Source organism: Bos mutus, chromosome 9 (assembly GCF_027580195.1).
Source record: "Bos mutus isolate GX-2022 chromosome 9, NWIPB_WYAK_1.1, whole genome shotgun sequence".
In the NCBI taxonomy this organism is placed as follows: domain Eukaryota; kingdom Metazoa; phylum Chordata; class Mammalia; order Artiodactyla; family Bovidae; genus Bos; species Bos mutus.
Genome location: NC_091625.1, coordinates 97,674,904 through 97,699,773, shown reverse-complemented (window position 1 = coordinate 97,699,773; position 24,870 = coordinate 97,674,904). Strand labels below are relative to the sequence as shown.

Genomic DNA, 24,870 nt, shown 5'->3' with positions numbered 1-24,870 from the left:
CGGGTGTACACATGTTCCCCATCCTGAACCCCCCTTTTCCTTTTTAAAATTTTGTCACTAGAAAACTAAAAATTACATATGTGGCTCACATTTGGAACTTCTTTAACCCAGGAAGATTAAGTGGGTGGTGTAGAAATGCCACACCTTTTGCAGTTAGACTGGGAAAAATTTTTATCTCTAGTGTCAAGCTTAATGTTGGCAAAAGTAAAGAAATGTGGGTGCTGGTGGCATTTAGTTTTAAAATGATGTTAATAGTATAAAGTAGACATCTATGCTAAGTTGCCAAAAAATGTATGCACCAATCCAGGTTGGAGATTACACATAATTCTTATATTGTTCTTACATCAAGCCCAGTGCTTGGCTGGCAGGAGCTTCTCAGCAAATATCTGCTGCACTGAATGAGGTACTGAACACACTCCACACTGGGAGTGGAACTCTTCCTTCAACCACCTAATCTGTTGGCAGGGATTCTATCCAACTCATATTTCTGCATTGGAAAACAAAGATACTATGAAAAATACTGTCAAATCCCTTGGTGAAATGTGTGTGTCTTACATTTATGGGATTATAAAATAATTAAGAAACTATATCCCCTGTTCTGCACGCACAACCCAAATTACCATATGCTCTTTGCAGCACTGAGTAAATGTCAGTTGCATGAATGCCGCATTGTCTCAGTCCAGTTATTGTTTGCAAAGGTATTTCGGGAGGTACTCATGATAAGCAGTACAAGATTTAAGGTTTCTTGTTCATGGGACATTTTTAGCAACCTCCTGTGTGCTAGGTGTTGGGATTACCAACATGAGGAATGCATGCTCTGGTGAGGAGAATGTTATATTTATTGATTCAGTTGCTATACATGGAGCAGCTCCCATATGCAGGCAGTTTATTCATCCCTGTCAGTTTGAAGTGGCTAAGTCCCTGCCCTGCTTACACTTTGATAAATAGCAGGTAGACAAGTAATCAGGCTTTGGTAGCTCAGCTGGTAAAGAATCTGCCTGCAATGCCAGAGACCCTGGTTAGATTCCTGGGTCTGGAAGATTACCTGGAGAAGGGATAGGCTACCCATTCTAGTACTCATGGTCTTCCCTTGTAGCTCACATGGTAAAGAATCCACCTGCAATGTGGGAGACCTGGGTTTGAACCCTGGGTTGGGAAGATCCCCTGGAGGAGGGCATGGCAATGCACTTGAGTATTCTTGCCTGGAGAATCCCCATAGACGGAGAAGCCTGGAGGGCTACAGGCCATGGATGGGGTCGCAGAGTGTCGGACACAGTTGAGCACAGTTGAGCACAGCACAGCACAAACAAGTAATCTGATCTTAAGAACCGTGGCAGTAACAAATGAGGTGATGAGAGCATGTCTGGGGAGCTCACTTAATTAGGGTGGTCATGAGAAGATCTTACATGAAGATGGCCTTTGAGATGCTATCCAAAGGATGAATATGGGCTTTGTAAAGATTTAGGAGAGCATCCAGGCAGAGGGAACAGCAAATGCCAAGACATAAAATTCAGAAAGAGTTTGGTTTATTTCAGAAACACAAAGAGAAAACCAGTATGGCTACAGCATGGCGTAGTTGTCAGAGTAGCTGTGCACGAAGAGGTGAAGGCTGGAGGAGAAATGGGAACCCCGTGATGTAGCCCTACGGGTTGTAATAAGGGGTATGGATTTTTTTCTGAGAACAAAAGCATGTAATTGAGATATTTTATGTAGGACACTTGATTTTATTCTTAGGTCAGAAGACTCATCTGACTGCTTTGAGGAGGTTTAGATATGAATGAGAAAGACTTGTTAAAAACATACTGCTCTTATTCAAGAGAGAGAGAATGATGGAGACAGTGGAGACAGAAGTAGGAAAAAATCTAAGATGTATTTTGGAGATAGGACTAAGAGCTTGATGATAAGAAAGGTGAGGGAAAGGAATAAATTTATGACGGCTGCTTTGTTTTTGGTATAATATTGACATTACAGTGAAGACTAAGAGAGGAGCTCGTATAGTGGGTGGAGTGTTTGACGAAAACTAAGATAAATTGTGACAAGTGCTCTAATGAATACCTACCATACTTCATACATGCACACGGTATTCATTAATCCCATATGTTTTGAGCAACTAGCATGTGCCAGACACTGGATATAAGCTAGTCAATAATACAGACACAGGTGTTGGTCTTCGTTATGCCTAGGTTGATACTGATAAATACTCTGGAGGAAAAGAAAGAAGGGAGTAAGGGTTAGGTGTACCATATGAGGGGATTATTTGTCATTTTAAAGAACATAGTTGAGAGGGCTTCCTCCCCAAGTTAACATTTTAGCAAAGACTTGTAATATTAATAAGTAAATGCAAGAAAAAATCATGGGAATAATTGAGTTCAGTATATTTCTCTTTACCATATCTATTCATTTATGTTACCCCCTCTTCTGCTAGAACGTGGACATGAAAGTGGAAGATGGCTCATTTGTAGAAGCTGGCTAATTCTTGAACAGGGTAACTGTTATGTGCATACACAGGGATAGTTCTTAGTTACCTTGGTTAATGAGAAATTATCCAAATCCATCTAGGCTTTAAATAAAGTAGTAGAGTCTAAAAGGGCAAAACGTGAAAAACAAGAAAACAGTGGTCTTTATTTTATTCTGCAGTTGAAGCAGATGCAGCAATGGCATTAAAAAAGTATGGTGTCAGTTTTTATTCCAAACAATAGCTGGGGCATGGGTGATTATTAAATGTCAGCACACATAGCCTATTTGCAGATTATCACTTCTACTTCCAAAGACAAGTCCAGGCACATTGCACTCCATAACAGAAGTTGGATAAAAAGAGAAGCAAAAGTTGGAAAAGAGAGAAAAGCAATGAGATGCATTATTTTCTTGAAGTAATTTATCACAGCTCTTGCTTCATCAATATGTGTAAAAACTTCCACATCATCAAAAAGGGTAGTAGCTCCTTCTGCAATCAATCTAGAAATAATAAGCTAGGCATGTTTCTTTCTTCGCTTTGTTATAAACATAAAAATATATGTCTGCTAGTATGTCAAGAAAAGAAAAATATTGGTGGTTTTGGTATTTTCTTTCAGTACTAGTTATTTGGAGTTGTCATCTTAAGGAATAATGTAATAAAAATGTTGATATACTGAAATACATTAAGATGTATTAGTCACCATATATCTAGAGGTTGCAGAGAGGAGGAGAGAGAAATAATAAAATTTGAGTGTGATGTTCTTGTGATAACTTTGTTACATTCTTAAATATTATCATACCTTCTTCCTAACTCAATTTTAGTGGTTTTTCTGGGACACATAAATCCTATGGGAGAGTTTATCCATGATTAAATTTTTATATCATATGTTATATGTGACAAAATTTTCACATCAGTGAGTGCAGGTGAAATTAGCCTTCTGTTTTTTACCTGCCATTAACATTTGATGTTATTTAATTAATATAACATTAATACCTCATTATATCTGGAAAATTGTAGAGGAACACCACCATTTAGCTAAATAATACCTCCAGAAAAAAAATTGTTTACATTCTGTTGTCTTTGTAAGACTGAAGTCATTTGTTTAATCTGTTTCTTCCAACCTAATATTAGAATCCGTTTTGGTGATGACCATTTTTATTGATATTATTTATGTCAAAAATGAAGATGCAGCAGATATATTGCAGCTTAGAAATAATATTCACTGTATTTAGTGCTGTATAACTGTACTCTTTATATTGGAGTGATAATTCCTTTATATGAAGAAAAGGCCAGAAAAGTATAATCCTGAAATCTAATTCCACCACTACTTCCAAGTTACATTCAATCTAGGAATTTATAAGAACCATAAATTAGTAAGACAGGTATATCAGTTCACGTGAATATTCATTGGAAGGACTGATGCTAAAGTTGAAACTCCAATCCTTTGGCCACCTCGTGCGAAGAGCTGACTCATTGGAAAAGACCCTGATGCTGGGAAAGATTGAAGGCAGGAGGAGAAGCTGACGACAGAGGATGAGATGGTTGGATGGCATCACCGACTCAATGGACATGGGTTTGGGTGGACTCTGGGAGTTGGTGATGGACACGGAGGCCTGGCGTGCCGCAATTCATGGGGTCGCAAAGAGTCGGACACGACTGAGCAACTGAACTGAATGTCCTTCCACTTGTCCCTGAGATCACCCTGTTTCACTGGGTGTCCAGTAACAAATGCATGACTTGGGAGGGGGCATAAAGGGATAGATGGGGGCATGCCTTCTCACACAGGAATTGTGATTTTTTCTTCTTCTCCATAAACATGGCTATGATGTCTCAACTTCAAACTTAATGGGAAGCTTCCTCTTCTTTTGTAAAGATAGATTTTTACTTATGTTAGGTAGGTAGAATAGGGAAAAGGACTCCAAAACGGTGATGACTAAAAGACAAGGAAGGTCAAAGGAAGGTATGAGGACCAGAGTTAAGACTTCAGGCAGAACAAACAGCACTCCTGGCTAAGCCGAATTTGCATAGGGCAGACCCAGGTGGAGGGAAAAACAAAAGGAGGAGCCAAAGCGCTTTCTCACTCTCTCTCTCTCCCCCGCATGCCTGCGCTCTTTCTCTTTCTCTTTCTCTTTCTCCCTCTCTCACTTTCTCTCTCTCCCTCCCCCGCACACTCCTCCACTCTCTTCTCTTCGAGTCTTTGGGTTGGCATGCCCTCATGCTTCGAGGATGGATTCTCCTATCTTCTAAATAAAATAGAGCTGTAACACTAATTTGCCTAAAAGCTACAACATGGTTTGTCCAAGACCCGAGAGCTGTGAGGGCTTTAATGTCCGTCGCGCCAAATCTTTGTTGTGATGAGACAAAGAACCGAGGAACATACACTCGCGTGACACTTATGTTATGTAGTTCATTCTTTTTCATTCCCATAAAGTTGGCACAGATCACAGCACTCCTTCCTAGGACTGATATTTTGCTTGTTAGTTTAAACAGAGATATAATTGATGTGAAGTGAGGTGAAGGTGAAAGTCACTCAGTCGTTTCTGACTCTTTGTGACCCTATGGACTTAGTCCATGGAATTCTCCAGGCCAGAATACTGGAGTGGGTAGCCTTTCCCTTCTCCAGGGGATCTTCACAACCCAGGAATCAAACCCAGGTCTCCCACATTGCAGGCAGATTCTTTACCAGCTGAGCCAGAAGGGAAGCCAAAGAATACTGGACTGGGTAGCCTATCCCTTCTCCAGCGGATCTTCCCGACCCAGGAATCGAACCGGCTTCTCCTGCATTGCAGGTGGATTCTTTACCAACGGAGCGATGAGGGAAGCCCCTATAATTGACATATCACATTGTAATTCTCTTAGATACCAGACTTAACTCTTAATCCAGATACATTTCATAGAATATTGAGTTTTATTAGAAAAAACAGACTCTCATACTTTGCAATTTCAAACTACATTACACAACTGTAGTAGTCAAACTGTATGGTTTGTGTAAAACCTGACGTATAGACCACTGGAGCAGAGCAGAGATCCCAGATACACCACACATGTATGACCAACTGATTTCCAACCAAGGCGCCAAGGATATATAAACGGGAAAGAACAGTTTCTTCAATAAATGGTGTTGAATAGTTACGTGCGAAAGAATAAAACTGGCCCGCTACGTCACATATAAACATCAACTCAGAATATAAAGACTTGAATCTAAAACCTGAAAGCATAAAAAGGGATGAAATCTTGTAATCTGCATCAATGGGGATGGACCTTGAGGGCATTAAGTTAAGTGAGATCCGTCAGGCATTAAAAGGTAAATACCATATGGTCTCTCGTATATGAGGAGTTACTTTTTAAAAAAGATTACCCCTTCTCAGCCCCACAGACAAACTGACTTCATGGATGAAGAAGACAGGTTGGAAGTTGTCTGAGGGGAGGGCTTAAGGTACGGGAAAATGGGTCAGAGGGGTCAGAAGGTGCAGGTTTTCAGTTATAAGATAAGTCAACGGTGGTGTAGGTTACAGCATGGTGATACAGTTACTACTGCACTGTACATTAGAGAGTGACACAGTGAATCCTAAAAGTTCTCATCAGGAGAATAAAAAGCTTAGTAAGAGTGATGGATGGGTATTAATTGCTTCATATGCAAATATTGACCAAGTACATTATACAATTGATACTAATAAAATGTTATGTTAATTATACTCAGTAATTAATTGATTGACTGATTAATCATAGTATTTTTGTTTCAGTTAGTAAGTGCTTTTGGGGGGTTGTTATCAGCAAATTGGGAGAAGGCAATGGCACCGCACTCCTGTACTCTCGCCTGGAAAATCCCATGGACGGAGGAGCCTGGTGGGCTGTAGTCCATGGGGTCGCTAAGAGTTGGACACGACTGAGCGACTTCACTTTTACTTTTCACTTTCATGCACTGGAGAAGGAAATGGCAGCCCACTCCAGTGTTCTTGCCTGGAGAATCCCAGGGACAGGGGAGCCTGGTGGGCTGCTGTCTAGGGGTTGCACAGAGTTGGACACGACTGAAGTGACATAGCAGCAGCAGCAGCAAATTAAGTAGTTTTAATGTTCATGTCTGGAGAAAGAAATGACAGTCCACTCCAGTATTCTTGCCTGGGTAATCCCATGGACAGAGGACCCTGGTGGCTACAGTCCATGGGGTTGTAAAGAGTTATAAATGACTTAGTGACTAAAGAACAACAGTTAGAACTGGATGTGGAACAATAGACTGGTTCCAAATAGGAAAAGGAGTACGTCAAGGCTGTATATTGTCACCCTGCTTATTTAACTTATATGCAGAGTACATTAGGAGAAATGCTGGGCTGGAAGAAGCACAAGCTGGAATCAAGATTGCCAGGAGAAATATCAATAACCTCAGATATGCAGATGACACCACCCTTACGGCAGAAAGTGAAGAGGAACTAAAAAGCCTCTTGATGAAGGTGAAAGAGGAGAGTGAAAAAGTTGGCTTAAAATTCAACATTCAGAAAACTAAGATCATGGCATCTGGTCCCATCACTTCATGGGAAATAGATGGGGAAACAGTGGAAACAGTGTCAGACTTTATTTTTCTGGGCTCCAAAATCACTGCAGATGGTGACTGCAGCCATGAAATTAAAAGATGCTTACTCCTTGGAAGGAAAGTTATGACCAACCTAGATAGCATGTTGAAAAGCAGAGACATTACTTTGCCAACAAAGGTCTGTCTAGTCAAGGCTATGCTTTTTCCAGTGGTCATGTATGGATATGAGAGTTGGACTGTGAAGAAAGCTGCGCGCTGAAGAATTGATGCTTTTGAACTGTGGTGTTTGAGAAGACTGTTGAGAGTCCCTTGGACTGCAAGGAGATCCAACCAGTCCATTCTGAAGGAGATCAGCCCTGGGATTTCTTTGGAAGGAATGATGCTAAAGCTGAAACTCCAGTACTTTGGCCATCTCATGCAAAGAGTTGACTCATTGGAAAAGACTCTGATGCTGGGAGGCATTGGGGGCAGGAGGAGAAGGGGACGACAGAGGATGAGATGGCTGGATGGCATCACTGACTCGATGGATGTGAGTCTGAGTGAACTCCGGGAGTTGGTGATGGACAGGGAGGCCTGGCGTGCTGCGATTAATGGGGTCGTAAGGAGTCGGACATGACTGAGCTACTGAACTGAAACTGAACTGAAAGAACAACATCAATGCTAGTGTAGTTTCATTTTGCATTGTATAAATCTGGAGCTTTAAAGTAGTCACAATTTCGTGATTGTGTTTTAATTTGAGGCTTCTTTTACCTTTTTAAATGTAATAATTTTTTAGTTATATTTTCAACTAGGATCCCAGGTTTTTGGTTAAAAATAGGAAAGGTGAAATTTATTTAATAATGCAGAATTAAGTGAACTAATACAAATGCTCACAGGTAGTTCCCATCAAAGCAAATACATGTTCAAAGATGAGTTTTAATTTACTGGACTGTATAAAGTTTTCTTTGACTCCTTATCTTGAACTTTAAATGTTTAGCCTTAAAATTGTCTCCTGGATTGTAATATTTTCTGTCAGAGTTAAAATTAGGAAAGTACTTCATCTATTAGAATATGTAGTTGTTATTACAGAAAGACCTGTTCAACTCTGTATGGTAGAAAGATAAGACACACATTGGCATCTTAACCCTTAAAGCTTATACTGGAGGAGACTCTGTGTATGTCTATGTATGTACGCACATAAGTTTGTCATAAAAGTCAAGTTGAAGTGAAACGTGCCTGATGTTTTTGATAGTTACAGTTAACCCTTGAACAACATGGATTTGAAACTAGGTGGGTCCACTTATGTGTGAATTTTTTTCAAGAGTAAATGCTGCAATGATACATGATTTGCAGTTGATTAAGTCTGCAGATGTAAAACCTCGGACACCAAGGAGCCGCAGATACTGAGGAACTACATATATGGAGGCTGACCATAAGTTTCTTGTGGATTTTCTACTGCTTAGAGGGTTGACACCCCTAACTCTTGAGTTGTCAAGGGTTAACTCTGTATCAGTCTACATCGTAGAATTAGAGGTCCTTTGTGAGAAGCCATGTACAGTCACACATCTGATGCCCAGTTTAATTAACAACAGACATTTGTTAACCATATATTGGCCTCCGGTATGAAGGGCATAATCGTGATACAACCTTCAGAATATCATAGAGTTCAGAATATAAACATGTAGATATTTTGACGTATTCCTTTTTAAATGTGTGATAGTTAACATGCTGTCTGAATATTAAAAGATTGTTCTTTTGTGCAATATAAAATTTAGCCTTTAAAAGTTTGAAGGGACACCTCCAGACTTCTCAAAACTATCGAAGACCCTTCCTGCTCTCTCATCACTTACTATTGCAGAGAGTCATCCATTATAATACTGACATCCTCATGGCTAATGAAAACACCTTGCTTTTTTCCTAAAAAGTAATCAGTGAACTGTGACTTTCTTCTGTAATAATGAAAATATCCACTTGGAAATCCCTTACTTGGTTTTTCTGTATCTGTCATTAATTTGTTTTTATCTCTGAAATATTTTGAACTCCTTCTGCCTTTAACCACTCCCATCTTCTCTGTTCTCAAGGCATTCAGTGTATTTTACTTGGTGCAGGCCCATATATATCGTATTTGATCATATCTGCCCCTAGGATGTTTAATTCATTTCTGTGACATCAGTGTCTAGCACTGTGCCTAGCACATAGTTACTTATTAAGAAAATATTTGTTGAAAGTACGAATGAATTTTAATGTCACTAGCAATTTGTTCTAAGTGTTACTCATACTGACTTTAGAGCATATGGAAATTAGAACAGTGTTAATAATTTGAGCAAATTAAGTTTCTGTATTAACTCTGAAATATATATCTCCTTTTTTTCATACAATTAGCACTAGTCTGGGTCCTGAAAGCACTTTGAGGCACAGCAACTGTAGGATATTTAAAAGCAAAGCTTTACCACATTGTAAAAGCAAACATCTGAATGCAAAAAATGATGTTTGTGAATTTTGTAAGTTTCTTTCCATAACTGCAGGCTTCTCTGATGAATAAAAATAGGAAAGAAAGACGTCTAAAATTAAGTGAACGCACATTCACTTGTTTGGTTGTTCCCAGAGTACTAATAGCGTTTCCCAGGTGGCGCAGGTGGTAAAGAACACACCTACCAGTGCAGGAGACATAAAAGGAGGCAGGTTCGATCCCTGGGCCTCTGGAGGAGGCCCTGGCAATACACTCCAGTCTTCTTATCTGGAGAATCCCATGGATAGAGGAGCCTAGTGTGCTACGGTCCATAGGGTTATGAAGAGTTGGACACGACTGAAATGGCTTAGCATGCATGCATGTGAGCAGAAAGTTTTCCTGAGTTACAGTTTACATAATAAAAATTTCACTCGAACTATATTTCCATTTTTTTTAGTATTTTTGCAGAGTTCTGCAACTATCACCACAATCTATTTTAGATTTCATCACCCCTAAAAGAAACCCCTACCCTTTAGCCATAACTCCCATTTCTCCCTGAATACCACCCTAGTCAACCACTAATATACTTTCTTTGTCTAAAGATTAGCCTGTTCTGGACATTTAATATGAATGAATCATGTAACTTGTGGTCTTTTGTAACTGGCTTCTTTTACTTAGTATTTATGTTTCCTTAATGTTGTATCTATAGTTGGAATCAGTACCCTAAAAAGGATACTAATTTAAAAATTACCATTAAATATTTAATTGTATGAATATACTACATATATGCATATGTTGTTTAGTCGCTAGGTTGTATCCAACTTTTTGCAACTCAGGGACTGTTGGAGAAGGCAATGGCACCCCACTCCAGTACTCTTGCCTGGAAAATCCCATGGACGGAGGAGCCTGGCGGGCTGCAGTCCATGGGGTCGATAAGAGTCGGACATGACTGAATGACTTCACTTTCACTTCCTACTTTCATGCGTTGGAGGAGGAAATGGCAACCCACTCCAGTATTCTTACCTGGAGAATCCCAGGGATGGGGGAGCCTGGTGGGCTGCCGTCTGTGGGGTCGCACAGAGTCAGACACGACTGAAGCGACTTAGCAGCAGCAGCAGCAGCAGCAGGGACTGTAGCCCGCTAGGCTCCTCTGTTCAAGGGACTTCCCAGGCAAGAATACTGGAGTGGGTTGCCATTGTCTTCTCGTGGGGATCTTCCCAACCCGGGGTTGGAACCCACATCTCCTACATTGGCAGGTGGATGCTTTGCCACTGAGCCACCAGGAAAACCCTACCAGCTGTATGCCTAAATTCATTATTAATTTATCTTTTGATCATTAAAATGAAACTGATATGAACATCCGTGTATAAGTTTCTACATGGAAATAAATTTTCTTTTCTCTTGAGTATACGTGTAGGAGCAGACTCGCTGGCTTGCATGGTAACTGTGTGTGTTTCATTGTTTGAAGCACTGCCTGACTGTTTTCCAGGGACTGCACCATTTTACATTCACACCAGGCATGTATGAAGTTCCAGTTTCTCCACTTCTATAGAGAGATTTTAAGAGATCTTAATAAATATATCCAAAGGGAACTTAAGAATGTAACATCATTTTTATGATTACCAGAAAGCCATTTTGCAATTTATTTTGGAAAACAGGGTTGCTTTTTATTGCGTTAATAGCTACTATTAATAATACTCTCAGCTCCAAACATTTACTGATTGTTTACAGTATACATGTAGTCTGCCATTTCATCCTTGCTACAGCGCTGGATAGTAGACGCGAGTGTGGTTTCCTTTGTTGAGGACACTAAAGCAGAGCAAGGTAAATGAAGGAAGAGTGAGAAGGGAGTCCACCAAGGCGACCGGACACGAGAGCTCTATATATGAAATCACACTCTGCCCTGGCATATGTTGACTGATGCTGCCACAGGTTTTTTCTGGGAAGTTAGAAAATACACTCACGATTGGAATTTTGTATTTAAAGTTTAAGATTAAAATTACAGTATAAGTTTTGGTCTGTGGGACAGAGACTCCCTTTTATTGACCATTTTGTTTAATTGTTAATTATGTTTTGTGTTACGTCAATAGAAGACGTAGGATTATGATTTCTTTTTTTTTAATTCAATTTTTTAAAAATTTATTTTTTGGTGACGCAGTGTGGCATGGGGATCTTAGTTTCCCCACCAGGGATAGAGCCCACACCCCCCTGCGCTGGAAGCACGAGTCTTAATCGGTGGACCACCAGGGAAGTCTAGGATGCGATTCTCATAAACTATTAGCGCTATCATGTGGTGAATGTCTACTGTGTTCCAAGCACTCTTCCAAGTCTGTTTCTGTATTAACTCAAAAGTAATGTGATGCTGACTTTAAAGTATATTAGCCTAAATGCTTTTAATGCACAAATCAGTGAGGTATATTAGCTCACAGTGAAAACATTTACTTTTCTCAAAATTAAAATTTACTTTTCTCAAACATTTCTTTTACTCAATTTAAATAATTTAATTATATTCATTTTTTCATCTTAAAAATTAGTGGCTAATATTCACATGAAAATATGTTATACAACAAAAAGAGAGATGCAATTAACACCACAGTGAGGTGTCACCTCATATCTGTCAGAATGACTCTCATGAAAAAATTTACAAGTACCATGTTGGAGAGGATGTGGAGAAAAGGGAACCTTTGTATATCATTGATGGGGATGTAAATTGGTGCAGTTACTTGATGTGACATGCTTTATGGAGAAACTATATGTGTTAAAGAAGCTTTGTTGGGATATGAGTTTGATGGCTGCTGGCCATGGTTCAGTGTTAATGAATCAGCTATGTATCTTAGATGTCTTTAAACAGAGACACACGTAAAAAAAAAAAGCTATGTATTGATTGGTTGGTGAAAATTTTGTGATGAGAAGCTCACAGGAACCTAACTTTGTATTTCTCTTAGGAGCTGTGGGTTAGTATTCTACTAATTTAGTGTTTGTGGTGACTTTATAGAACCTAACTACCATGAAAAACAAAAATGGATTATTTTTGTTTTAAATTTCTTTCTGTGTCACTCTGAAACATCTCTGAGATAAAAAAACATCTTTTAAATATGTTTTTATCAAAGCCTTGGGGCTGCATATATATTTTGTTTAATTTGAGGAAAATGCCTGCCTTTTGACATGATTTGCAAAACAAGTCTTATTATTGGATCAGTCAGTAAGAATTTATCAGAAAAAAACAATGTCCCCCAATAGCCATTTTGTTATTATTTAATTCTTAAACCTCAGTGGGTAAGTGACTGTCTGGCTGGATGGCTGCCTGGCTGGCTTGTTAGGTGAATGAATGACTGGGTGGGTGGTTGAATGGATACAAGATTGGATGTTAGGGAAGGAATAGACCTTTGCCAGCAGTTCATTTCCCAATTGAAATAAGGCAGAGTCTATGGGGTCGCACAGAGTCAGACACGACTGAAGCGACTTAGCAGCAACAGCAGCAACTTTTATTGGATTGACAAAAAAGTATGTTTGTCTTTTTCCATCAGATCTTATGGAGAACTGCCCCCACCCCTGCAATTTTTTTTTGGACAATCCAATATTACAAATGACAGTCTTATGTCTACTCTCCTGAGACTCAACTCAGTCTTATCTCTACTCTCCTGAGACTCAAGGAATTGCTTCTTGGCAAGACTGAGAGTGTGGAAGATCTTGTCCCTCTTTGCTTTATCTGAATTCCTAACAACCCAACCTAACCCAGATGATAGTCTGAGATGCCTAAAATAAACCATTGTTAATGCCAACTTTCACTCTACTGTATAAGAAGTGAAGTGAAGTGAAGCCGCTCAGTCATGTCCGACTCTTTGCCACCCCATGGACTGTAGCCTACTAAGCTCCTCCATCCATGGGATTTTCCAGGCAAGACAACTAGAGTGGGTTCCCATTTCTTTTCCAGGGGATCTTGCCAACCCAGGGATCGGACCCTGGTCTCCCGCATTGTAGGCAGACTCTTTACCGTCTGAGCCACCAGGGAAGCCCTACTGTATAAGAAGCCAAGCACTATTGTAAGTTAATGGTTAAAAGAAGCTTTTTAATCACCAATAATTTAAGTTACCCTTTTTGTTTTGGATACCATGTGCTAATAAACCAGAGTGAAACTGGGAAAGAATGAGTGGGTTGACTTTCTTTTTAAAAATGGGAAAATGTTGATTTTGAAGAGAAAGTAGGACAAGAACTATTATGAACTATTAAGAACTATTATGACACCTCAGCCATAGACACGTTTTCTAACATACCAGTCTTAAGTAAGCTTACATGAGGGTTCAGAGGTGTAGAGATTACCTTTTACCTCCCGGGGTAACATATAGTCTTTGTAGTGAGGGGCTCAGGACACCGCTTCTAGTTCCTGCTTCTTTCCTTTTAAATCTCAGGTAAACCACTTTTCCTTCTCATACATCTGTTTATTCACCTTAAAAGTAGGAGTAGTAAATGCTGTCACAATCATCATTCACAGCTGTTGTGAAGATTAACTGAGATAATGTCTGTAAAACACTTTTAAAACTGAAAGCTCAATATAAACATAAGATATCATTATCAGTATCCTAAAGTCACTTTGGATCGATTACAGTGTACTCTAAAGCACAGTGAAATACAACTCCATTGGGAATACCTTTCTTACTGAATAAAAATTTTCTAACCAACTAAACATTAATATCTCAGTTGGTAAAGAATCCACATGCAATGCAGGAGACCCCGGTTTGATTCCTGGGTCGGGAATATCTGGAGAAGGGCTAGGCTACCCACTCCAGTGTTCTTGGACTTCCCTTGTAGGTCAGCTGGTAAAGAATCCACCTGCAATGTGGGAGACTTGGGTTCCATCCCTGGGTTGGGAAGATCCCCTGGAGAAGGGAAAGGCTACTCACTCCAGTATTCTGGCCTGGAGAATTCCATGAACTGTATAGTCCATGGGGTCGCAAAGAGTCGGACACGATTAAGTAACTTAAAAAAAAAAAAAATTACTATTGTGCAATTGATGTAGTAACTGAAATTTTAAACCCATATGGTGGGCCTTAGGTAAGAGTTAATAATTGCATTTTAGAAATTGATTAACTTTCAGACTGTTTCTGTCCCTGTTTGTAAAACGCAGCTCTTGTAGAGAGTGCATCGTTACGTAAACCTTGTTCTTTCCTATCTGACGGCCTGTGCCTTTTAATTACAGTATTTATTTCATTCAAATTTAATGCAGTTATTGACATGATTGAATCTGAATCTGTCGTTTTATTTATGTTTTCTACTTACTCTTCCATTTTGTGCCCCTCTGTTACTTCATTTCTGATTCTAGTGGATTCAATATTTTGTAGAATTCCACTGTAATTTTTATTTGCTTTTTGACTTAGCATTATAATTTACTCCAAGAATTTTAATGCATATTCTTAAATTTTGACAGTCAATATTGTTAACATTGCACCAGTTTCCCCCCAAAATGTACAAGAAATGGTTGTTATCCATCCCTGGTTTTTTTTTTTTTTTTTTTTGTCATAGTTATTGTATTTATATTTTGGACCACTCATGAAGCTTTTTAATTTTTGTGTTGAATGTTTTCTTTGCTCAGCACCATAACAGACTACCACTAGCTTGGAAAGTTTAAATAATATAAATGTAGTTTTCCTCAGTTCTGGAGTCTTGAAGTCTGAGATCAGGGTCCAGCATGGTTAGGTTCTGGGATGGGCCTTCTTCCTGGCTCAGACAACCTCCATCTGCCCACACCCTCGTGTAGCAGGAGGGGAAGCAAACATTCTGGCACCTCTTCCTATAGGATCAGTTCAGTTCAGTTGCTCAATCATGTCTGACTCTTTGCGACCCCATGAATCACAGCACTCCAGGCCTCCTGTCCATCACCAACTCCCGGAGTTCACTCAGACTCATGTCCATTGAGTCAGTGATGTCATCCAGCCATCTCATCCTCTGTCGTCCCCTTCTCCTCCTGCCCCCAATCCCTCCCAGCATCAGGGTCTTTTCCAATGAGTCAACTCTTTGAATGAGGTAGGATAGGGACACAAATATCATCATGACGGCCCCATTCTCATGACCTTATTATGTAAACCCAAGTACCTCCACAAGGTTCCATCTCCAAATATCATTGTATTGGGTGACAGGGCTTTAAAATATGAATTTGGGGATGTGACTTAATTAAGTCCATATAATCTGTTATGTTATTAAGGAAATTAAGATGAACAAAGCAAAATCCCTGTATATTGTCGTCTGTATTTACTCAGATATTTTTGCATTTCTGTTATTCTTAAACTTTCACGAGGACCATCATTTCCCTCGGTATCATTAACCTCTAAAATGAAGTTTTTATTAGCATTTCTTATAGGGTGAGTCTGCTTGTGACAGATTTTCTTAGTTTTCTTACATCTTGAAAAGCAAAAGTCAGTGTCTGACTCTTTGCAACCCCGTGGACTATACAGTCCATGGAATTCTCCAGGCTAGAATACTGGAGTGGGTAGGCTTTGCCTTCTCCAGGGGATCTTCCAACCCAGGGATCGAACCCAGGACTCTGGGATTGTAGGCGGATTTTTACCAGCTGAGCCACAAGGGAAGCCCAAGACTACTGGAGTTGGTAGCATATCCCTTCTGCAGCAGATCTTCCTGAATAAGGAATCAAGCTGGGATATCCTGTATTGCAGGCAGATTCTTTACCAACTGAGCTATCAGGGAAGCCTTTCTTACATCTTAAAATATCTTTATTTTGCCTTTATTCCCAAAGATTATTTTTACTGGATATAGAATTCTTTATTTAACAGTACTTTTGTTTTTAATGTGAAAACCTTAAAGATGTTATAATTTTACTTCTGGCCTCCCTTGTTTTTAATGATGAGGTAACCACAACAAAATATGGAAAATTTTTAAAGAGATAGGAATATCAGACCACCTTACCTGCCCCCTGAGAAATCTGTATGCAGTTTAAAAAGCAACAGTTAGAAGCAGACATGGAACAACATGGTTCCAATTTGGGAAAGAAGTACGTAGAGTCTCTATATTATCACCTTGCTTATTTAACTTATATGCAGAGTACATCATGTGAAATGCCAGGCTGGTTAAAGCCAAGCTGGCACTTATTTAAAGCTATGTTTTTTCCTGGAGAAGGAAATGGCAACCTACTCCAGTATTCTTGCCTGGAGAACCCCACGGACGGAGGAGTCCACGGGGTCGCCAAGAGTCAAACACGACTGAATGACTTCACTTTCATACTTTCATGGTTTTTCCAGTATTCAGGTATGGATATGAGACTTGGATTGTAAAGGAACCTGAGTGTTGAAGAATTGATGCTTATGAACTGTCGTGTTGGAGAAGACCCTTGAGAGTCCCTTGGATAGCAAGGAGATCCAAGCAGTCAATCCTAAAGGAAATCAGTCCTGAGTATTCATTGGAGGGACTGATGCTGAAGCTAGAAACTCCAGTACTTTGGCCACCTGATGTGAAGAAGAGACTTATGCTGGGAAAGATTGAAGGCAGGAGAAGAAGGGAATGACAGACGATGAGATGGTTGGATGGCATCATCGACTCATGGACATTTTCTCTTCTAGAATGACATCTAGGATGTCATATTACATTTAGTTGCCATGTCCCCTTAGGCCCCTCTAGATGGTGAAAATTTCTCAGACTGGTTTTTGATGACCTGGAAAGTTTTGAGGGCTAATGGTCAGGTATGTTTAAGACTATTCCCCAACTGGTATATATCTGATGCTCCTCTCAAGGTTAGCCTGGGGTTTTGTGTTTTTGAGAGGAAGACCCCAGAGATAAAAAGCCATGGTCATCCCATCAGATGAAGGGTACACAGTATCAGTGTGACTTATCTCTGCTGATGTTGACCCTGATCACCTGGCTAAAGTGCTGTTCTTGGGTTTCTCCACTAGGAGGTTTCTCTTGTTCCCTCTTCCCACATTGTGCTCTCTGGAAGAAGTCACTATTTGAAGTGCTCACTGAAAGGATGGAGTGTTATAGTCCATCTCTTTGAGCGGGTCTTTCCCTTTGCCGAGATGCTTTGAGTATGTTATGCATCTTTGTGGTTCATGAACCTGTCAGAGATGTGGGTAGACAGAGTTGGAGATTCCCTTTATGCTTCTTTTCCTTCTGGGATTTTTCCTGCTGTTCTCTTCTTAAAGGCAAGTTTCTCCAGGTTCAGGATTTTGCTTCTTTGCACCAGAAAGACAGTTTTTGCCACCAGAGTACCTGCAACCCTTCATGCCATCCAGATTGTACCTGGCTGTGAACTAAGAGCTGTGAAAGTGAGCCTGCCTGCCTTTGCTTCTGCTGACATGTGCTCTCTACCAGAGTCTCCCTTCTTTTCATTCTTCAGTGTCTTCAGGTCCACATACTTTCTGCAGGGAATTGATCTTACATGATCCTGAGTCATTACAAAAAGCAGAAATGCTGGCCTGTGTCTAACACTGTGATAGTGAGGATGAAGAGACTAAAAGAAGTTTCTGATCAGAAAGAACTTAAAATTGAGTTCAGTTTAGTTCAGTTCGTTCAGTCAGGTCCGACTCTTTGTGACCCCATGGACTGCAGCACACCAGGCCTCCCTGTCCATCACGAACTCCTGGATTTACTCAAGCTCATCATGTCTGTCGAGCTGGTGATGCCATCCAACCACCTCATCTTCTGTTGTCCCCTTCTCTCACCTTCAATCTTTCCTAGAGTCAGGGTCTTTTCAAATGAGTCAGCTCTTTGCATCAGGTCGCAAAAGTATTGCAATTTCAGCTTCACCATCAGTCCTCCCAATGAATATTCAGGACTAATTTCCTTTACGATTGACTCGTTGGATCTCCTTGCAGTCCAAGGGACTCTCAAGAGTCTTTTTCAACACCACAGTTCAAAAGCATCAATTCTTCGGCACTCAGCTTTCTTTATAGTCCAACTCTCACATCCATACATGACTACTGGATAAACCATAGCTTTGGCAAAGTAATGTCTCTGCTTTTTATATGCTCTCTAGATTGGTCATAACTTTTCTTCCAAGGCACAAGTGTCTTTTCATGGCTGCAGTCACCATCTGCAGTGATTCTGAAGCCCCAAAAGATAAAATCTCTCACTGTTTCCATTGTTTCCCCATCTATTTGCAGTGAAGTAATGGGACCAGATGCCATAATCTTGGGTTTTCTGAATGTTTTAAGTTATATGATATAAATAATAGCCTTAAAATAGTAACACTATTCTGGATCCTGTAAGAATACAATAAAAGTTTTTGTACATAAATCACTTAACATTGAACTGTGGTTCCAAAAATGCTATATACTTCTAGAGATTTGTTCTTCACCAGTACTCATTGGTTATAGGACTAGATTACTGTAGACTAAATTATATTAGAAAAGAGTAGGACTCAAAACAGTGACATTATTTGACTTTTATTTTTTAAAGGAAATTGTCGAAGTCAAAATCTATCCTCTGCAGCAAGCAGATAATTTTGCAATCGTGTCATTCTGGTGGTTAATAAAATGGTTGTTTTCATGGTGCTATTTCCTAGAGCTTCTGTCTCACAAAATCTTGTTCATTTCCCTAATGTGCAACACTTTGAATGATGGGCTACAAAATAAGGGGCAGGGGGAGGTCATCATGGCCCAAATAGGGGATTTCTGCCAGTTGAGTTTGATCTGTGACTAAAGCCTGGATGGGTCCCATAGTTAACCACAGTTCTCAGCTCTGCTTGATGCAAGTTCAGCATCACGGTTTAAGGCTTCGTTCTCCAGTGGAGGCCTGTGTTTCCATTGTCAGTTGAAGTTAGGGCCTTAAGAGCCAGAGAGTAGATTCACAGTTGGTTCTTTTAGGGAAATTGGGTGCATCTATGCCTGATCCTTACCTCAATGCATTTGTTGTTGTTATTCTTTATATCTGTTGTGTAGAAGGGGTAACTTTAGTAAATGTTGCAGTTAGCTTTCTTCTAACATTTTCCTTTGAACTTAGAAGTCACCTTTTTGATCAAATAGCAAGTGCTTCCTATCCCTTAATTGTTGATTTTGCATTTGTTACTTTCCCCTCCTCCCCACGTGTTCGTCAGATTATAATAGTGGCTCTTTTTCAAAATAAGTGTTTACTTTTTTCTTAAAATATCAACAGTTTTCAAGTGCTGGTCAGACTTTCATCTCCTATGTACTTTAATCCTACACTGTAGATGTTCTTGTTGAATCATACTTTGTGTTTTTCTCAATTTAAGAAAAAAGTAATTAAAGTTCAAGTTTAGAGCATACAATAAAATACCCAATTTGGAAACTCATTCATCTAGGAAGTGTGTTAAATTTTTTCACTAGCAGAGTCCTATGAAAAATGCCTAATATGCTGCAGCGTTTTTGAAAATGTTTTAAATTATGACAGCAAGAAATTAGGAGTATAACAAATTTGATGTTATGAATACTGAAGATATACTATGTGATTTTTGGGAGGTTAATTTCACCTTTATGTAAGTATTTTGAGATTCTCATAGAAGTTGTTAAGTACATGTTCAATAGAGTTTTTGTGAGCCAATTCTATAGCTTTAGGAACATAGCAATTGGTCCTAAGAATTAGATAACTATGGACTCATATTGTTCTGAGAATTATCTGACGTAGAAGGTTGTGAGAGAGTTGAATTTTAAAATAAGATAAAGTAAAAATCATGGTGAATGAAAATTTCCCATATTAATACATTAAATTACCCAAGAATTATAAGACATGCAGCTTGGATAATGCAACCCTAGGTGGGCAGTCAGAAAAGAAGAGATCAAGCAGAACCCTGGGCACTCTGAAATCAGTAAGAAAGTATGTCCTGTGTTGTAGAAGGAAACCAGGAGGACTTAGTGGCAGATGCTTAGAGAAGAGTGAAAAGTGCTATTAGATCAAGGGCTAATTATTGCTGATTATTCCCAAATGGCCAAATATGAAAAACATAGAAAAGCAACCATTGATTGAAAATATGGAGGTCATACCAAGAGCAGTCTTTAAGACTTCAAGAGTAGGTTAGTTAAAGAATGCAATGGAAAGAAATGGAGAGTTAACAACAATAAGAAGTTCACAGTAGATTTTTCTGAGCATAGATGTGGGATAAGGAATGGAAGGGAATCGGAGGACAAGTTGTGTCTGCTTGGGGCTGGTGATACTAGAGTGATGTTTCTTAAAGGTAAAGAAGAAACTGCCTTACCAAGGGACATTCAGAGATATGTAGGGTTACTTTTGGTTGGCACAATTATTAGAGTATGCTCCTGGTATTTACTGGGCTGCAGCTGGAGCTGAACAGCCTATAGATGTGATAAGGGCATTCTTTTTTGAGAAGGAACTGTCTTGCCCTAAAAGTGTTGATCCCATTTATACACTGATGGTAGTGGTCTGTCTTGAGCTGTGCTTTTGTTTAATTCACTCAACAAATATTTTAGTTGACCAAATACCTGCTATGTACTTGATCAGTCTTTCCATGATAAATTCATAGTCTATTTCTGAATTGTTGCTCAACAATATTCATTTATATAGTATTGATATGATTTATCCAAGTTGAGTTTAGGCTCACAAATTTTAGTTTTCTATTTATGAGGAAAACCAAAGGGTTTTAGATAGTAATGTTTTCATTAGTGGCACAGAATTATCTAGTATTTATTTTGCAGATTTTTTTTACCCCTTTAGTTTTCTTTATACTTCTTTTCCTTAGGGTGGAATTCTCATGATTTGAACCTCTAGAGAAAATCAGCAACTTTAGATCTCCTTAAATATTTCTCCCTTTTAAAAAAATTATTATATTGGGGTATATTTGATTAATAATCTTGTAAGAGTTTCAGGTGAACAGTGAAGGGACTCAGCCATACATATACATACAACATTAATTTGTTTAATGTTGTGCTTTTTTGCACTTTACTTTCACTTGCTTTCTGTTCTTTTCCTAGCCTTTTCGTTTGTCTTTGTTTATATTGATATTGGCATTTAAGGCTACAGAGTTTCCTCTGATTACTTCTTTCAATGAATTTTATTTATTTAACCCTTTTAAAAATAGCTTTTGTATGGTTTTTCGACTGCTTCTTCCCCATTTTTACTTCAAAAAAAAAAAATCTATTCACACTACCAGAATATCAATTTGGAACTCAGACCATAGCTTTTGTTCCTTATAGTCACTCACTGGTCACCATGTCTTCTCTGATGAATTGGTTGCCTTATGGTCTCTGATCTAAGGATACCAAGAATATACTTCAAGGGCTTCCAATATATTTTTATTTTGCCTCCTCTCACTTTCAACAGCGTCACATGGCATCTACTTTAACGTATATCAAAAGCACCTTTTCCTCTGTAATTTTTTTTTTTTTTATCAGTTTTCTTTATTTGGGACACTTTTGTCACAGTTCTTATCCTTTCTAAATATTTTCTGTGCTGGTAAAATATGTCAGGTCTTTGTGCTTGTAGTGCATCTCTGGCACTTAACCTCAGTTTGGTATCTTTTGTATCTCACTGTGTCTTATAACTATTGTTCATTGTTCTTTGCTCTTAGCACTTGGCTGCAGCTTTTACTTTCAATCTCATTTCTACTGCTAACCTGTACAGAGGCCGTCTGATGTATGGTATAAAGACTTTTTGCTGTTGTGTTTTACACACACACACACACACACACACACACGTACAGTCATAAGGAAAAGGAATGTGGACTTTTCTTCTGAGAATAGTTTAGGCAGTGTGCTTTAGGAGAAATGGAATAGCGTTTAGAGGTAGTTTGAAGTGAATTTAAATTGTGATTCCATTACAAAGTAACTGATGTCCTCAGAAAAGTGATTACAATTGTCAAGGCCTTCATTTACTTTTCTTTTAAATAAGGATACTAATAGTGACCTTACCAGATCATTAGGAAGCTTAAAAATGGCCTATGTAAGGTACAATTTCTACCATGTAGTAATTACTTGACTATTATTGGTATTGTAAATATTATTTAATTATGATTATTATTTGGTGGATCATCTCACATATTGAGAACTACTGAGTGCTAATGCTCCATTTAAAGAAGATATAGCAGAAAATTAACTGTAGTGCCTGGCCTTGAGGAGTTTATGAACTTTCATAGAAGGTAGGAAGACATATACAAATATCCATTTTTTAAAAGTCATTGTGGGATTGTTGTAAACACTATAAGTATTATTAATGTATCATAGAACACTCTCTGTGCTTTATAAATATTTTGAAGATTAGGGAACTGAGAGTTAAAGAGTGAAGGTTAGTATGTTCACCCTAGTCCCCTAAGCTGATAAGGGACCTATAGGATTGGCGACTAGTTCCTCTCAGTTTGGAGGGTGTATTTATCTCCTGTGTTGTACTGCATCCCTGAGAAATTGTGGCAAGCCTCACAAGATGTACATAGTAACAGCCCCTGAATCCTGAAGAGGTGAACTCAGTCCTGATGCAGCTGACAGTGAGTGGCCTCTGGGAGGAGGTCATGTCTTAGATGGATCCTGGGGTGAATGGGCTTTCAGCAGGCAGCCGTGAGGAAGGGCGTGTCATTGAATGAAGGTAAGAGGCAGGGGCAGGAGTTTTCTGTGGTCTGTGTTTTGGGGGCATTTAGTTTAAAAGCTTTAAGCCTTTAAAATTTTTGAGGGCTGTGACACGGTGGAGCTCTAGAATAAGGTTTACTTTGCTGAACAATGTAGGACATTCTGAAAGTGAAAGGAGAATATTAAGACTTCAGTTGTGTTTCCCTGGTGGCTCAGTTGGTAAAGAATCTGCCTGCAATGTGGGCGACCTGGCTTAGATCTCTGGGCCAGGGAAGCTTCCCTGGAGATGAGAATGGCAGCCCACTCCAGTATTCGTGCCTGGAGAATTCCATGGGCAGAGGAGCCTGGTGGGTTGCACTGGGACCTGCAGTCCATGGGGTCACAAAGTGTTGGCCCCGACTGAGCGACGAACACACACACAGGACTTCAGTTGGGAGGCTATTGCAAGAATCAAGACGTGATTTGATAAGCACTGTGACTGGAGGAATGCAACGGAAAGGACAGACGCAAGAGCCTTGGAGGAGGTGGATGGCATTGGCAGCAAGAAGACATGGGAGAGGCTGCAAGGCTCCAGCCTGGGCCTTGAGGAGAATAGTGGTTCCAAGAAAAATGGTATCTTTCAAAAGACGTTTCCGTAAGACCCCGTGGAGCCTTTTGGCTGGGGCCACCAATGAGGGCTTGGGCTCTTAGACACAACCTCGTGCCTTCACTCTAGTTCAGAAAGTGGTTTGATTTCTTTCCACTGCTATACCATGAGTGCCAGCGCGATGCCTTTGATTTTTTATTAAGGGGGATGCTGTAGAGGCCCTGTGAGTTTGTACAGGCTGTCAGAGCTGAATCGCCTGGATAAACTCTTGGGAATCTCACAATTCCAATCAAGCAAGTGTTCTGCTTGAGTCCCCCCTGTTTTGCAGGACGGATGTCAAAGGGAGCATGCAATTTTGTTTGTGGGTCACTGACTAATATATGAAAGGGAAATCCCATAGGATAACTCCATTTTTCTCCAAATGTTGCTCCATAGCCTTAAGCTTTATAAGTGAAAGAAAATGCAGACTGCTTATCAAAGGGCAGGAGAGGGGCAAATCAATTCAGAAATGTTGCATTGCCATTAAGGATTGTGATTAAATGCAATTGCCATTTGAGGGTTTTGACTAAAGCTTCTTTTTTGTTTTTTGGCCAGTGTTTGTCAGGTTCAACTCTAACCACGGGTTCCCAGTGGAGGTCGATTCTGACACCAGCATCTTCCAGCTCAAGGAGGTGGTTGCTAGGCGACAGGGGGTTCCAGCTGACCAGCTGTGTGTGATTTTCGCAGGGAAGGAGCTCAGGAATGACTGGACAGTGCAGGTGAGTCTCCCTTGGTGGAGGGCTCCTGGGCTGCGGCCTGCCCCATTGCTTATGCAGCTTGCGCTGCCAAGCTGACATTCATGCCTGAGATCTAATAGAATAAATAGCGCCTAGGGATTCCTTGAACTTTACTCCACACCGCTTCATTAATTCTGACCTTCTTAATTATGCATTAAAACAGCAAGCAGGTACCGATCGGAAGAACAACTGTGACTGGGAGAGAAAGGAGAGAGAGAGAGAGAGAGAGAGCACAGACTGGGCTTAGTGAATAAATGTTTACCGACTACAGCCGCAGCAAGGCACCGTTTCTGGGTGTGTTCAATTTCTACCGTACTTATTCCACTTGAATCTTAATGAAGGAGTCACAGAAATTGTCCCAGATCCGGCTGCTCAGTCATGTGCCGGGAGGGATCTGTAACCCAATTCTGACCCCTGGAGGATGGTCCCGGGTCTGCCGCCGCAGCTCAGGATGGGAGGAGGTTTTGGGGCTCAGGGCCTTGGGAGCAGACTGGAGAGCTGCCTGCCCATCAGCGCCCCAGCCGGCGGTGGAGGAAGACGCACGCACCGCGGACGTCCACCTGTGCGTTTAATTTCTCCAAGTTTCAGTAACATGTTCCCCAGAATGGGCCGCTGAAATGTTGGA

General features: G+C 39.9%; 1 protein-coding gene across 9 annotated transcripts in view; it reads left to right on the top strand.

The window, feature by feature from the left end:
* The window catches only part of PRKN (parkin RBR E3 ubiquitin protein ligase), a 1,238,243-nt gene that overhangs the window by 214,018 nt on the left and 999,355 nt on the right, over positions 1–24,870 (top strand). For 8 of the 9 annotated variants that reach the window (XM_070377000.1, XM_070377003.1, XM_070376999.1 and 5 more), the window contains one exon: positions 24,064–24,227. In XM_070377000.1, coding sequence (XP_070233101.1) covers positions 24,064–24,227 — 164 coding nt within the window. Of the gene's footprint in view, positions 1–13,345; positions 13,455–24,063; positions 24,228–24,870 lie in introns of all 9 variants that reach the window. The other variant, XR_011465438.1, reaches the window with a different exon arrangement.